Here is a 16450-nt window from a genome sequence, read left to right on the forward strand (position 1 = left end):
AGTTGTGATTTTAAACGAATCATCTTAGAATTATCAACTCATCAATTAAATGAAAAATAACGAAAACAAACCAAGCCTTAGATTGGTTAGACTTAAACCATCAATCAAAGTTTAAATCATTAAAATAAATTCACTATAATCTTGTAAAAAGACCACCAACTGTGTAACATAATAGACTATTAACAACTATAAAAAGATCAATAATATATTTTACCTCGGGAATGATGTTTTAGGAATTATATTATTTTTTTTTAGCATAATAAATCACTTACTTTACATTTTTAAAAACTAGTTAGGATTTTTTTTGTGATCATGATACATAATTCCTTTCTTCAACCACATGCGCATGTCATTAATTAGAACAGCTTTCCTCGCAGGGAAACATGAAGGTTTAAAATGTTTGATTGGCACGGTTTTTGAGTCAAACAGGAATAGATTATATTATTCAGGAAAAAAAAATGATTACATTAGATTATTGTTCAATAATTCACTGCAACAATTTCCTCCATTATTGTATTCTTCTTGCATATCAGCTCCAGATCTCCGGGGCAAGGCAGCCAGCTATCTGTAATTCTTTAGAATAATTTTTGGAATGCTACGTATCTCCCTGCGTTCGGCGGCAGCACCATATATCCTTAGAGGACTGCACGTCTAACGACAATGACTAGTGATCATGCACACCATTCCAACCTCATGTTAAGCAAGGTTTCCATATCTCTATCATCCTGATCAATTCCTTATAAATAGAAAGCAGAATGTGCTTTGTTTCCATGTCCAATATTAGTAGTTCGAAAAAGAAGGGAAAAAAATGGAAATGCCAAGAGTAGCTGCAGCTTTGGCACTAGCACTTAGCCTCATCTTTGTGAGCATGGCTGGCCAATGCAGTGGTCAGTTGCAGTTTGGATTCTATAATGGAAAATGCAGGGACAGAAATGGTTTTCAGAGAGATGTTGAGGATATTGTCAAGCAGAAAGTAAAGGCAAGATTCAGTACAGACACAACAATAGTGGCTGCTCTTCTTCGCATGCAATTTCATGATTGTTTTGTCAATGTAAGAAGGTTTTGCAATCCCTTTCAACGTTAATTTGTTATATATAGTACTCTTTGCTCAATACATACACAATCTAACGCGACTTTTTGGGGGTGTTGAAAGGGATGCGATGCATCTATATTGCTGGATGTGCCAAATGGTGAGAAAACTGCACCTCCAAATTTAAGTGTGAGGGGCTATGACTTCATCGAGGAAATAAAGACGGAAATTGAAAACACATGCCCAGGAGTCGTCTCTTGTGCTGATATTATAGTGATGGCTACCAGAGATGCTGTTTCCGAGGTGCATAGCTTTTTTCTATTCCCTTTCAGAGAATCAATGCATGCGTCTCATTCTTAACAAAAGAAGTGAACTGTAAACAAACATTAAAAAGATTTATTCAGGGGTCAAAAGAGTAGGATACCAAAAGAATTGAGTGATAAATGTTTGTGCTCATGCAGAGTGATAAGAAGTCAAGGACAGGATGGTACCCTGTACAAACAGGAAGAAGAGATGGTCGTGTATCTTCTGCTCAAAATGTGAAACTCCCATCTCCAAGCATCCCAGTTCCTCAAGCTATTGCAGCTTTTAATAGCAAAAGACTGAGCACTATTGACATGGTTTATCTTCTTGGTACGTGATGATGCATGTTTCCATTCCTAGTTCTCTTTGAAACGACATGTGATATTACATTTCCAGGCACATTTCTTATTTGTCTTTTGATTCTTCTGATGATGTATAGGAGGTGGTCACAGTGTCGGGGTAGCACATTGTGGTTTATTCCAAAATCGTCTTTATGATTTCAAGAACACTGGCAACCCTGATCCAACCATGAATACAACACTACTGAAAACCCTACAAACTCTTTGTCCTCAAAATTCTAACAGTAACAACTCAGCTAATCTCGACCAGGATCCTCTCAAGTCTTCTTCGGTGGACAAATCTTTCTTCGAGCAAATACGTTTAGGTAATGGGATTCTCGAAGTTGATCAGCAGCTGGCACTGGATTCAAACACCAGATTCTCAGTGGCAAGAATAGCTGGAAGCAACGACTTCAGCTTTCAATTTGGTCGGGCCATGATTAAGTTGGGAGCTGTTGATGTCAAGACTGGCAAAGATGGGGAGATCAGGAGAAGATGCGCAGCTGTTAATTCACCTAGTGGAAATTCTGGTCGAAATATTTTTAATATATTCGGTTGATTATACTTGTCATCCGTCAACTAATCTGCTTTCATCCTTGTTTATTAATTGATGCCCCTTTTGTTTTCTTGTTTTTATCTCATGTTTCTTTATGTTATTCTTTTTTGTATTTATTATTTGTTGTAATCTTGTTCTAATTGAATGAAGCAAGCAGCAAAATTATATCAATAAAACCAACCTCGAGACTCCCTCTATGAGGGGGTTAACACTTCCTGCAGGAAACTGGAGAAAATTAAGCAAAGGAAATCAACCATGCTAGCAGGGATTCCAGTGAAGGTGTAAAGGTCGGCATCAAGGGTTGAGATTTCATGGAAAATAAAGTCTAATACAATATCACGATGGCCATCCAAGAAGTGGCCAAGAGATGCGGACATTAGACCAACACTACAAATTAAATGAGTATATGAACAAAAATCATAAAGGATGATCCAGATTGTCACTTTTTGATTGATAGAATAAGCTCATATAAACTTATTTTATTATTTTTATTTTATTTATTTGAAACACTACAAATTACATGATTATATGAATAAAAATAATAAAGGATGGTCCGACTTATTACTTTTTGGTTGGTAAACTAAGCTTATATAAGCCTATTTTATTATTTTTATTTTATTTATTTGAATTATTTATGTTAAACAGTTTTAATTAATGGGTCAAGCCTAATAGTTGTGTATTTTAATGTTGTGCTATTTATTTATTTTTTTTCAGTTTATGAGTTTTTTATGACTAGATAAAATAAGAGATTATTAATCCTCTAAAATTTCTCTTCTTCCTAGCTTTTCCTCCGTTACTTTTAACTATTTGGCCATGTTTGTTTCCTGGAAAGTAGTTTCCGGGAAACTATTTTCCAAACTTTCTTGTGTTTGTTTGTTATTAGGAAATTTGGTTAACGGAAAACACTTTCCGGTCAATTTTAGTCAAAGAAAAATTTGACTTGGTTTTCAGGAAAGTATTTTCCCTTTAGCTGTGTTTGTTTTGCGGAAAGTGGATTCCGAGAAAACACTTTCCAGTAAAAGAAAAATTTGGCTTGGTTTTCAGGAAAGTGTTTTCCTGAAAAATTTGAGGGGAAAACACTTTCCGGAAGTTGTGAAAAATTTAGAAATGTCATTATTTGCTGATTATATTAAATTTAATCCTCAAACTTTTGATTGCTATATATATTTTGTTTTGAATATTTATTTTTCAATTTCATCTCTTAAAATTTTATTTTTATATTAACTTTGGTCCTTATTTTTATAATTGCTATTTGCTTTTTTCTTATTATATTTTTATTACAAAAATTTTATCTATCAAATTTGGTTCTCATTCTTTTGATTGTTACTTATTTTATTTAAAATAATTTATGAAATGTTGATTATTATTATTTTAATTTCTTCATCTTTCATTTTTTTTTTAATTTTTTAGATTTGATCTCTATTGTTTTGATTATTATTTATTTTATTTGAGATAATTTATGAAATTATATATTTTTTTTCAATTTCATTTTCATTCAACTTTTTAATTTGTAAGATTTGTTCCTCATTATTTTAATAAACTTGAGAAAAATAAAATATTAATAAGTTATTTTCCAACTCATTTTCTATGACATAACCAAACACTGGAAAGTGTTTTCCAACTCATTTTCCATTACACTACCAAACATCGGAAAATACTTTCTTGGAATTTACTTTCCCCGGAATTCACTTTCCAAAAGGAAACTACTTTCCAGCAAACAAACGGAGCCATTGCTTCTTTCTTTTTTCTTTCTTTACTTTTAGTTTTTTTTAGTTTTTGTTCCAAATCAACTTTGGTATCAAATAACAAACTTTTAATTGTTCTTACAGTTAATCAATTTCTTAGGGCTTGTAAAAACCCTCTAAATTTAACATAGTTTCTAAAACCTAGAATTGTGTAGAATCTTTATTGATAATTGATCTAAAGAATCTACCCAACAAACCCTCCATAGATCCAACCACTTCATCGTACAAGACCCCCAACCTGAACATCAATAGGAATAAATCCTTGCAGATTAAACAAACACATCAATGTTTTTTCTACCAACTATAGTGCCATTGTTCTCAGCAACAACAATAGACCGGTGCCACAAACCTTCAACAGTCGCCACCTCCAGTGCCCATAATAGTTCTCCCACTACCACAATCTTTATTGATGCGAACCTCGTGATCACGTGGTTATGCAACCCACACGCAAAGACACCAATTCCCGGAAAGCCAAGTAAATCAGGTTTGATAGGAGTGTGACACAAAGATAACTTGTACCTAGGCACCAGCACTATTGGAAACGGTGACCCCCACCCAACAAATATTGATTCTCGAACAAGAAGTATAAGGATGACGCCACAAAGACAGTTGTTCTTCGATAAGTCGTTTTCAGTTCTTTAGAGAACCATGGAAGGGAGATTATCTCACCAACACACACACACACAAAAAGTGTGGCAAACAAGAAGTTTTATTAATATGAATTGTCTGACCTTACATGTCTGGTTATGCCCTTATTTATAGTGACTGCAAACTAAAATAAACCCTAATGGACCCCTTATGTGGACTTATATGATGCCCACTTACAATTAAACCCAAATAATATAAATAAACCCTAAACTAAGAAAAAAATAACAATAAAATAAATAAATCCGAATTTAATATCCTAAATATGATAGAATCAGATTCTACCCCTTTAGAAGTCCTATATAAGCTAGGAGAATCAAATCTGAAGGTAGAATTAGTTTTGAAATCTTCTTTCCTTTTTGTAGCTAGGATGAATAAGAAATCCTTGTAATAAAAGGATTCTGAAACATTTATGAATCCTTGCCACACTTGAAAATTATGTTGCATCCCATTAAAGACCTTTGTAGAATGAGGATATTCCCAAAATAAGCTGCCGCATCCTTTTAGGAAAAGAATCCTAGCCAAATAGGAAGTCCACAAGTCAAAAGGAAATAAATAACAAAACCCATACAGCCTCTATTGACCCGTGTTTGGATGCCTTGCCAAACTCCAATTGATATGATATTTTAACCCAAGGTACGAAAAACATGTCAGGAGCCTCCACATAACAGTTCAACCCGATCTAACGGTAGGATTGAGAATTATAACTATTTCCGTAAAACTGGGTAGTTGCGCATTTTATGTCAAAATCTGAATTTGACCTTGCCTAGATCATATCATTCCCTTTCTCTTCAAGATTATTCATCCTCGAATCACCAACAAGTTGAATGGACAATTCCTTAGCCTCATTTTGAAGCCTTTGGAATTCTTTTCTTGCCAACAACTTTGGATGAAAGTAGCACCCGTTCTCTTTCATATTTCATCATTACAACATTTTTTTCTCCTCTCTTTTTGAAGCTTGCTGCGTATTGACTGCTGTTGTTAACACATCAAGTTCTTGCTTAATCTCCTCGAGAATACAAGATAGACTCTTGGATTCTTTTTTTAGAACACCAATCTCTTTATTTCTGTCCCTTTGATACCACCTCTCCTTTTGAATCCTCCTTTTCTTTTGCCATAACAACTCATCAAAATACATGAAATCCCTTTGGTTTCTAGGCTGCCGAAAACCTTCCTGATAGCCTATGGTCTCATTCTTAGAACCACTATCATTAATATCATCAACGGCCTCCTCAAAATCCTCATAATCAGCCCACCTTGCCCTTTCGGCCCTACTGCCACTGTTTGCTTTCGGTTCAGCCCCATACTTCCTCAAATTTTGGGTGCTTGTACCAGCCTCATTACCATGTTTCTCCACCCTATCAAGTCTGTCACACACGTTTCCCATCACAAAATTCATCCTCTCCATCATTTGTGTCATGGCTTGCATTAGGAATGTAAGTTCTCTCTCGGGATGGGGTGGTGTGTTGTTTTGATCTAACATGATAATACTTGCAAAAATTGGTTAGTGGTAAAAAAAAAATTATCCTCACGTCGCTCGTGTTTCGCTCAAACACTCTTAATGTCCTCACACGCTCACACCTCTCGTCTCACCTTCTTACAGTCCTTGCGAAACTGTAACCAACACCAAATAAAACCAACTTGGCAGCGCAATCCAAATATATCTATATATATGACTCAAGAAGTAATAAAAACCAGAAAACAAGCAAAACAAAACTGTGATGATAGTCTCGCGAGTAGCAAGCGAGTCTATCCGAAATATGAACGAAACTGAAGACTCGAATAAAAAAAAAAACAGAAACAAAATATGAAAAATAATAAGTCATATATATAGATATTTTATGTTGGTACACCTTTTCTTCCAATAAATGGAATTTGATTTGTAGATGGTATGCAGGCACGGACATGTGTTCCATCAATTGCACAGACACAATTCTACAAGCCACAAAAACATTAAATACTCATAAATATTTATAACATATTTCATAATACTCCTTTGAACAACTTAATTAAACTTAATTAAACTACTTAATTATACAAAAATTCATCTTACCTTAAAATGTGGCATAAATCTTAGATTCATAACAATTTCTCTTGATGTGTTCATAAATTGTGAATCTACTAGTTTTATGACTTCCACAACATACAAACATATTGATTTAAGCACTTCTTTAAAACATCTACTAATAGTTTTACCTGAATGCTGGAATCTTTCCTATACTTGTCCATTTGATGCCCCAACTACTATTGTAAATAGAAACATTGCCACCTTTTCAATAACGCTCATTCTTATTGACGGTTTTAAGCCATGGTGCGTTTCTAATTCAGTGCACGGACTCAACAAAGTGGTTGTGTCCATCTTAAACATGTTAACACTTCGTTTCCAATGACCTCTTAAAACCTCCGTCAACCAACGCATCCCTGTGTTATATGAAACCATACATGGTTCTTTATACATATAATTAATATAATACATGTTTATAGCTCCAACTGTGCATATAATTAATTTTTTCCTATCAAAATGCCTCCTTATAATAAATGCATTGTCACCATCATCATCATTATCATCATCATCATTGTTGTCGTCAAAGTCGTTTCCATTATTATCATCTCTAGCACCATCAACTGAGGCATCACTACCTTCACAACTACGATAATTAATTTGGTCTACAATGGGGTTCATTACATTATTATAATTACCATCAAAATCTTCATTAAATATGTCATTAAACCGTGGATCATCCATAACTTCAATTACATGTAAACAAGAAAAAAATTATATGTTGTTAATAAAAAAAAACTTTAAATAATTAAATATTATTCAATAAAAAAAACTATCAAAGAGTTGGTGCGACATAAGTTTTTTCAATACCTGTAAAGCCAACAAAAAAGTATTTTATTTGCTTGTATAAAATGCAATTGAGAGGTTTGGGAAGCTTGTTATGAAGAAAGATAGTTTAATGAAAAATATGGTGCAAACATTCCTCTTTATATAGAAAAAATTCAATGATGTTTACGTCTGTTTTACAATTTTTCAGCTTTCAACATAAGTACATTCACATGTATGTGCTGTAAAAGTAACATATAATGTTACTTTTACAGCTCATATATGTACACCATTCTGACATGTAGTCTTTTAAAGGTTTTGTTCTCATTATACAATCTCAACTCCTGTTAATGAAGTGCCCTATGATAGAAAAGGAATAAAAACACAGCTAAAAGTAAAAAACTAGTAGCAAGACCAAGCTTTCAGAAAAGGAAGAAACACCAACAACATGTATAGTCCCATCAGACCTCACGACAACAAAGAAAAAAACACCAACAGTAACTGCAATAGAGGTTTCTTTTCAGACCTTACAAGCTCAGAGTAGCTACCCAATAAAAAAATATATAGCCAAGGAAAGAAACACCAGTAGCATGTCAAGCTCACAATAGCTAACTAATGGAAAAAATTACAGCAATAGCTAACTAATGGAAAAAATTATAGCTAAGGAAAGAAACACAGCAGCATGTATTATTAGTCATATCAGACCTCACAGCAGGAAAGAAAAAAACACCAACAGTAACTACAAAAGGGGTTTCTTTTTAGACCTCATAAGCTCACAGTAGCTAACCGATGAAAAAAATTACAGCTAAGGAAAGAAACACAACAACATGTATTATTAGTCCCATCAGACCTCACGACAGTAAAGAAAAAAACACAAACAATAACTGCAAATGAGGTTTCTATCTTCTAAACAACCTAATTTTAAAACATCACAAGCTCACAGTACCTAAACCCACCTGTGGCAACTGGAATATTACAAGAAAACAAGCATTATAACAAGAACAATCAAGCTCAATTTTGACATGGAACAAAACAGTAAAGGTAAATGAACAGCTAATTCCATGAAAGGGTCAACAATTTAACATTAACCATTGAACATTGTAGTAGATAAAATACAACATTAAAACCAGCAATTTCTCATACAAGTCTGTTAACTCCCGAAAAGCAGTTTAATAAATATAATAGTACACAAATTACCACAAACAGATATGCTCATATGTCTTAACATGAAATGTGGAATAATATAATGTCTTGAACAAACTTTGGCAAATGGAAACTACTCTTTTAAAAACCAACATCCCATTATTCTGCAACAAAAAAATAAACATGTATAAATACCATAAGCACTTGAACATAGTTAATTGATTAACAGTTAAGAAACTTAAATCATAACATGTCAGCTAAGCACGTTTAGTTTATGTATACATTCATTGCAACCATCTCAACTTCTATTGATTATCACCTATACTGGCCCACATTTCTTTTTTCCTTCTTAAACTCAGATACTCCATAGCAAAGTCATGAAACTCATCTTCAATTGAAACTCCAGGAACTGAGTGCAGTTTAGCCATAACCTCGCGAATACTACAACCTTCGCGATCCATATTCATAGAAGTGGAATCACTCTTAATTGACATACTCTCAAATAGTTGATTGCACCTTGACAGCAACTAAACACCAATTCCAAACATTTTCTTCTTTCTACCTCGGACCTCAGAAGGATCTCGTTCTTTTCTTTTGCCACTGTTGTTTGTGTTGTTGCTGCTAAACATATTTATCCCTCTAATCATTCGAGTCATGTCAGTCTGGAAATCTAGAATCAAATCTTCCTCTTAAATCATAACTTCCTTCTTCGAAACCATCACGAGCAATGTCAGCATTGCTTGTACCAGGATCGACATCACTTCCAGCAGGTACTCCAGACAAAGGAGCCCATGCAAACTCTCCAGTTGTGACAATGTTTGAATACATTATGTCAAATTTATGTTTCAATGATGGTTAAATACTGACATGTCTGAATTTTTTTTCTCCTCTAATTTCCTACATATAAAATCAATTAATGAAGGAGCATGTAAATTTTTTTTTCTAAAATTTTACAACAATAAAAGAAATTGTTAGGATGATAAGGAAGTTACCTGAATTTTTTGTTTCCACCACTCATCACTAGCAGAAATTGTTCCTACTTCACTATTCTAGCCAACACTAGTTTCAGAAACCAACTTATCCCATATCCTCCAATCCTTTTTGCATCCATCCCATTTTTTTTTCAATTATGTTTTAGTGAATGCATGGCGAGTTTGTTCTTTGAATGATGCAATAAGAAACTTCCACCCTGTTTTATCGAAATGAGTATTAGGTCTCATTCACATATCAATGGCCTTAATGCATATATCACAAAATATATGCAACATTTCCTTTGTCCTAGCAGCCTTATCCAAAGATTCAGGACCTTCCTTGATATCTTTTAAAACATTTAACAAAAGTTTAAAATCAATCAATGATATCAATTACATTATAGGACATATAACCATAGATTCAACCAATACAAAAACAGTCAATGTTCTGCATTTACAAAAGCTATGTGGTTAGCAACAACATTGACTATGCATTTAATTTGAATGAGAATGTTCTTGTCAATTCCAAGTAAACCAGAAGGAGTTGTAATTTGTCATGAAAACTAATTCAAACCCATTATTTTTCAACTGTGCATAACACTCAGTTTTTGTTTACTTCTTTAAAAGAAAATCATCATCATGGTTGTTTGGATTCTTAAAAAACAGAGGAAAAAAAAACAAAAAAGTCAAGAATTTATTTCTAGATTCAAAGTAATACACCTTTCTTTCTCAGCATGCAAACACACAAATGAGAAATCGAAGTTATGATTTCCTTGAAAAATAGAGATGAAAGTAATTGACAGTGTAAATTTGGTCTAATCCTACACAACATGCTAACAAGTCACATTGACATGCTTAAAATCATAACAAATGACTTAAATCCTGTTTATCCAGTAAAGAAACAGCGTAGCATGATAATCAATACATGCATGAGTCCATATGTTGTATTGCAAATGAATAAAAGGGATGAGAAAAGACTAAAACCACATTCCTATCTAGTGACATCACTAAGGGGGGAAATTCTAGATATACAAATTGCATGATGGACATAATGTATATTGCAATAATTATTTATAAGTCAGTTTGTGTTACTATATTATGCTCAAGGTTATCACAATCCATCATAATATCCAATTTACTTAAAATTAATTTCATGGTACCTTAATTTCAATATAAAACACACGTAATGTGCATAGTAAAGAACTCTACAGTTTATCAAGCAGAAACAACCTCAATGTGCACAGTAATCAGATCAACATGGATGCATCACATTATTTCCAGATAATTAATGTTAATCAAGCAGCAACACTGTAAGACATCAGTAGAAAAACAGATTTCAACAAAGAACAACACAAATTACGCACAGTACAAAGACCATACAACAACACAGAAATGAAATTGTTAGCTCAAGTAAAAAAAAAATTAAAGAATGCACATTACAGGTCATGAAGCAGCAAAAAAATGCAATGAAATTTGCTCAATTAAAAATATTAACGAAGGCAAAATAAACAGAAGAGAAGCAACAATATCAAACTACTCTTTTTAGCTCAATTCAAACAAACCAAGAAAGCACAATAAATAGATCATGCAGCATCACAAAAATGTAATTTTTAGCTAAAAAAAATGAAGATGGAGATTAAGGCAAGAACTTACCTTTGTCTCTCTCTTATGTGACTTTTCCTAGCCCGGTTCTGCAATGTTATTCTGCAAAAAAAAACAATGAAGGCCCAAAACAGAAATGAAATTTTGAGCTAAATTTAAGAAAAAAAATTTGATGAATGGTCTCTTGCTCGTGTGACCTTTCCCAACACGAAGTCGTTGGGTTTTTCTACAATGGTAACAATGGAGGCACAAATCGGTGAAGGTTTGGGTGACGATCTTTGTAGGTGTTTGGAAAGAAGAAGGGACTGGGGAAGAAGGATGCTTTTCCTGTAAACATCGTCCTGTACATGGTTGTTTTTGCAAAATTTTGAAACGGGGCTGTTAGTTGTCGGCAAGAGACGAGAGAAGGGAATAGTCTGGGGAAGGTGGAAAATGGGAGTTTGTAGATTAATAGCCAAATTGATCTACCAATTAACCATGCTATGAACAATTTGGGTGAGGAGTTGGGAAAGTTTTTTGGGATCGATGGGAAAGTAAGGGGAAAGTGTCGATGATGAGAGAGAGGGCAAAATGCATGAAAAGCAATTGGTAATTGCTTTTCAAAAACTGCAGTCCAACTTTAGCTTTGAACTGGGACCCACGTCAATAAAAAACATGGTTGGTTTTAACCAAACACTAAATTGCAGATTTTAATTTTAATCGCGACCACAACAGTATATCCAAACAACATCTTAACCATTGGACATCATTGTTCCTGGTATATTTTTTCACTTATTAACTAGAACTAACATTGATATTATTCTTTTATGCTTGCATATAAATATATAGCCTGCCTTTTAAACTATCTTAACTTTTAGCTTTTTTATTCAGTTATATTGAATATCTTGTCCTCTTAATTAATTGCAAAGCTTGGCTAAATTTATTGGAAAATCAAAACATTATGTTTGGACTACCTTTTTGCATATAAAGGACTTATATTGCTTGCTTGCATTTTCTTAGTTTAATCTATTATTGCTTAGTCTCTAAGATAAATAAATAATTAAATATTAGCTTTAATATTATATTATCTTTTACTTGCAAGTGTTGTTTGTGATCTTAGTTATAGTCATAAAATTTGTATTGAATGCATTAACAAAGTGGTCATCTAGAACTTATAGTTACCATAGACCCGAAAGCTAGTAATGTTCTTAAGGATATTCAAGAGAAATTATGGCTTATACGAGCTGATATAAAAAACATGTCAACTCAGATGAATAACCTCTCTTAAAGAGTGGAGTCCATAGAAAATTTACAAGTAAAGTAATCTAGTAAGAGTGAGTATTATAAAAACAATCATAGGAATCGTCAACGAGTAGTTCCCAATAAAAATCACCGACATGACCACCATCAAGGTCACAATGACTTGATGACCTTAATAATGGTGAACATTCCAATAATTATTGTTAGAGGTCATTTTGCTATAGGAACCACTAATACAACCACAATCAGGGTTACCACAACTACAATGACCCTGATAATCAAGTCATAAGACATATCAAGGTAGAAGCCCTGACTTTTAAGGGTCAACATGACCCATGGATCTTTGATAAGTGGATCCGTGACATTGATCAATTATTTGACTAGTATAATTTATCTAAGAATATAAGGGTAAGGTTTGCAACAATAAAACTTAATGGTACCGCTCAACTCTATTGGGAAAGTGTATAAAAGTCTTAGGCTAGGATAGGTCAACCTCTTATTACTGATTAAGACTAAGTTACAAAAGAAATACTTAGCTTGAATGATGACTTTAGAAGAGAGGTTGTGTTTAGAGGTGTGTCTATAAAACTTTTACCTTAATGCAAAACTACGAGTTGGTCATGAAAAGATAGTGGATGAGACAGTAGGAAACCCAAAGAATCCCTTCTAGGTCCCAACCTAGTAATAATAATTCTTTACTGAGAACCCCACCCCCATAAACGCAATTCTATTATTTCTCATATGCTTGGGAAAGACAAAGGTAAGGTTATTCTCTATGAAGTACCTAAGATGACCTCAAAGATTCAGTGTTTTAGGTGTCAGGATTTTGGTAATATTTCTTTAAGTTATCCCAATAAGGCTTTGTTCATTAAGGATCAAGATGATATGGGTGAGGAAGATAATTATGATGATAAGGTGTATGAACTCAATCCCTATGATTTTCAAGACCTAAATGACGATGAGGATGAGTCCAACCTGCTAAGATGTGTTAGGTTTATATCCATTTAGATCGAATGAGACTTGGTAGGATGGGAGACAACCAAGTTAACTGTAGTTAGATATGCCTTAACACAACCCAAAGAAACTGATGATTGGAAGAAAACTGTTATCTCTTACACTTATATTAAATATGGAGATAAAGGTCGCAAGATCATTACAAATAGTGGAAGTTGTATCAATACAGTATCCTCTAGTAGTATATCTCGTTTAGGTTTAAATTTTATCCCATATCCTAAGACATGCCACACCCTCGTGAGAGCTCAGCGTCACGGCGACCCTTCCCAAAGCGGGGATTCATGTCGATGAATGGACTTACTATGATGAATGGACTTAAGTTCAAAATCTAAAAGCAAGAACCCTTAGCCAATATGGATCATACCTTTAGATATGTCCATAGAGTGCCAACCTATGAATGGAGAACTGATGCAGATCTCTTGAAATATGTGTTTGATTTGAAATAAATCTACAACCTATGAATTAAAAAACAACTAATATAGAAATCTAAGGAAATTCAATGTGCTTAAGAGATTAGTTTTCCCTTAGTATTTCACGTGTTTGCTACTTGTAAATCTCAAGGAACAAGAACAAAGATTTAGATATCTACATAAATTTAGAGCGCTTTAAAAGCCTTCGTTTTGCCTTAACGTTTCATTCTTTCACAGCTCGTAAACCATTGAGTCAAAATTAAAAATTTCTTAAATTATAATTGAGGCTTCTTTCAAGGATGTGTGATGACTTATTATTTCTAGAAAAATATTTTGGATATTAACCACTTGGTTTTTTTATCCAAACATTAACAGTGAATAATAGCAAGTTATTTCCAATAATATTTTGAGCATTAATCTCTTTGGGATTTCTTTATCCAAATATAAAAGGTGAATAAAGTAGCATTCCCCCAAATTAATATTTTGTATTTTTTGGAATATTGGCCAACATCCTTTAGAGGTTTACAAACATGTTGTAAAATTCAAAATGCAAGAAAATATTTTTTTTTTTTTTTGTTTAAGAAATTCATACTAAAACACATTTTCTTTTAAACTTTGAATATTTGTTTTTTTTTTAAGAGGAAATTCAAAATATGTTAGGGGATTAGCCGTATGCAATACACAAAAAACCTTTTTTTATATTTTGATCGAAACACGAGCATCACAATTAAATGCAAACATCATAATGGAAGGTAGCAAGCCATCATATATATTATAAGATTTACAAGAAACTTAAAACAACTCTAAAAAAACATTCAAAGCCAACTCGACTTAAAATCCTATAACTGGAAAAGAAACACATTTATATGCACATAGGGAGCCAAAGTTTGAACTAAAAATCCTGATGCACTGTCTGTGACTCATGGCCTATTCTTTTTTACCCATCTTGGAAAACTACCATACTAATTTCATGCAAAAGGAAAGGAACCTGGGCATCATGCCTCTCTACCCTGTATATTAAAAACTAATACTAAAGAAACAGATGGCTAGCTATCTAGTTTTAAAGAAAACAAAAAGGCAAACATAACCCACGAGTCTGTCAAAAGACCACCTTGACTGAAAAGGAACTTCCCTCATGGCTTTTTTTTACTTTCTCCTCAAGAACTTCCCTTACAGTATTTTCTTTCTCCTTTGGCCAAAGCTTTGTTTAGAAGCAGCACTTCTCCTGCGCGACATTCTAAGGTAGAGAGACCCGAATAAAAGAGAAAAGGGGTGGGGAGGGTCTTTAAGGCCTCTGATTCCTCAATAACAGAAAGGAAAGAAAGGAACCATCAACTCTTAACATAAACGCCTGTCTACTCACAGCTATGGAAGAAAATGTAGGTGAGCGCACAACCATGTTGCCTCAAAACAAAGCTCAAATGTCCAAAATAAGAGCAAAAACAAATTTTGAAAAAGAATAAACAACAACGATCAACTATACATATGACAATAAAGAAAAGGGGTTGAGACTCATACCTGCCGATATTGCTTGTTTTATATAAAAGATGACGTGCAAGCCGATGGACAAGGCTTCTACCTTCTTGCCTGTGGTAAACGAAGAAAGAATTTCTCTTTTGTTCTCTTGGTTTTTTTTTATTCTCAACCTTCTTCTTATTCCATTTGTTTTCTTTATTTCTTTATTTTCTTCTAGCCTCACTCTGTTTTCTTTCTCCTCTCTCTCTTTACACCTTTGCTTTGTTTTCCTTTTTCCTATCTTTCTTTCCTTGTCTAGTGATGACTTTTCACCATCCCCCATCAAAGAAAAACTGCTGCCTTTATACATGGTTAAAGGTTCACTTATATACAAAACCTCTACAAGTGTTATTCAATGAAATATTTCAGTAATTACTACAAAGATTATCTTTTATAAACATCCCCAACAATTCCTATATCTATGGTCTTCTATATTGCAGTAATTATTTTCCATAACCAACACCAATCAATTCCTATATCCATGGTCCTTTATATTGTAGTAATTATTTTCCTATATGATTCTTTGATGTTAGCCTTGATGCTATATATTACTACCACACATTCTTTCCCTTTTTTCCTTGCAAAGCCAGATGTTTATATAGCTGTTTAGACTTGGAGACCAACTATAATGTTCCCTCATCTTGACCGTATGTGTTGGGGGAAAAAATGGTGAATTGTAGCTGATCATTTGGCGTGAAAAGAGGCAACAACTTGCACACCAAACCAAACAAAGGACACAAGGATGAGAGGAAGAAACCGATCAGCAAGAACCATTGCAGAAAAAGGAAAGAAATCGCAGACTAAGGGTACTGTTCTCAAAACACAAATGAATAGTACCATGCCAATTAATTCCTATTATGGGGTTGTTTTATACGCGGCATGGTTTGTTAAAATGAAGGATTTCATGATGTCGTTTGAAGAAGTAGAAATGTTCCCTTAGCGTGGCAGCAAAATGAATGATGACTCCAACATCGGCAGCCAAGTAACAAAAATTATTATGATGTTTTCTGATCCAGTCCTTGTTTTGTTTTTTTCAATTCCTTCAATGAAACCAATTAACTTTCCAAAGTTTAAAATTGGTCTTTAATTAACCTGATAAATACTTGAAATAT

At 33.6% G+C, this 16450-nt stretch overlaps 1 protein-coding gene across 1 annotated transcript; it reads left to right on the top strand.

Moving 5' to 3' along the window:
* The first annotated feature begins 808 nt into the window (after positions 1 to 808).
* Positions 809 to 2307, top strand: LOC118046967 (peroxidase 60). The gene is made up of 4 exons (XM_035056078.2): positions 809 to 1051; positions 1154 to 1333; positions 1504 to 1663; positions 1776 to 2307. Exons 1-4 carry the CDS (start codon positions 809 to 811, stop codon positions 2228 to 2230), a joined length of 1038 nt encoding a protein of 345 aa, XP_034911969.1. The 3' UTR covers positions 2231 to 2307.
* The last annotated feature ends 14143 nt before the right edge of the window (positions 2308 to 16450 follow it).

Source organism: Populus alba, chromosome 1 (assembly GCF_005239225.2).
Source record: "Populus alba chromosome 1, ASM523922v2, whole genome shotgun sequence".
NCBI classification, from domain to species: Eukaryota; Viridiplantae; Streptophyta; class Magnoliopsida; order Malpighiales; family Salicaceae; genus Populus; species Populus alba.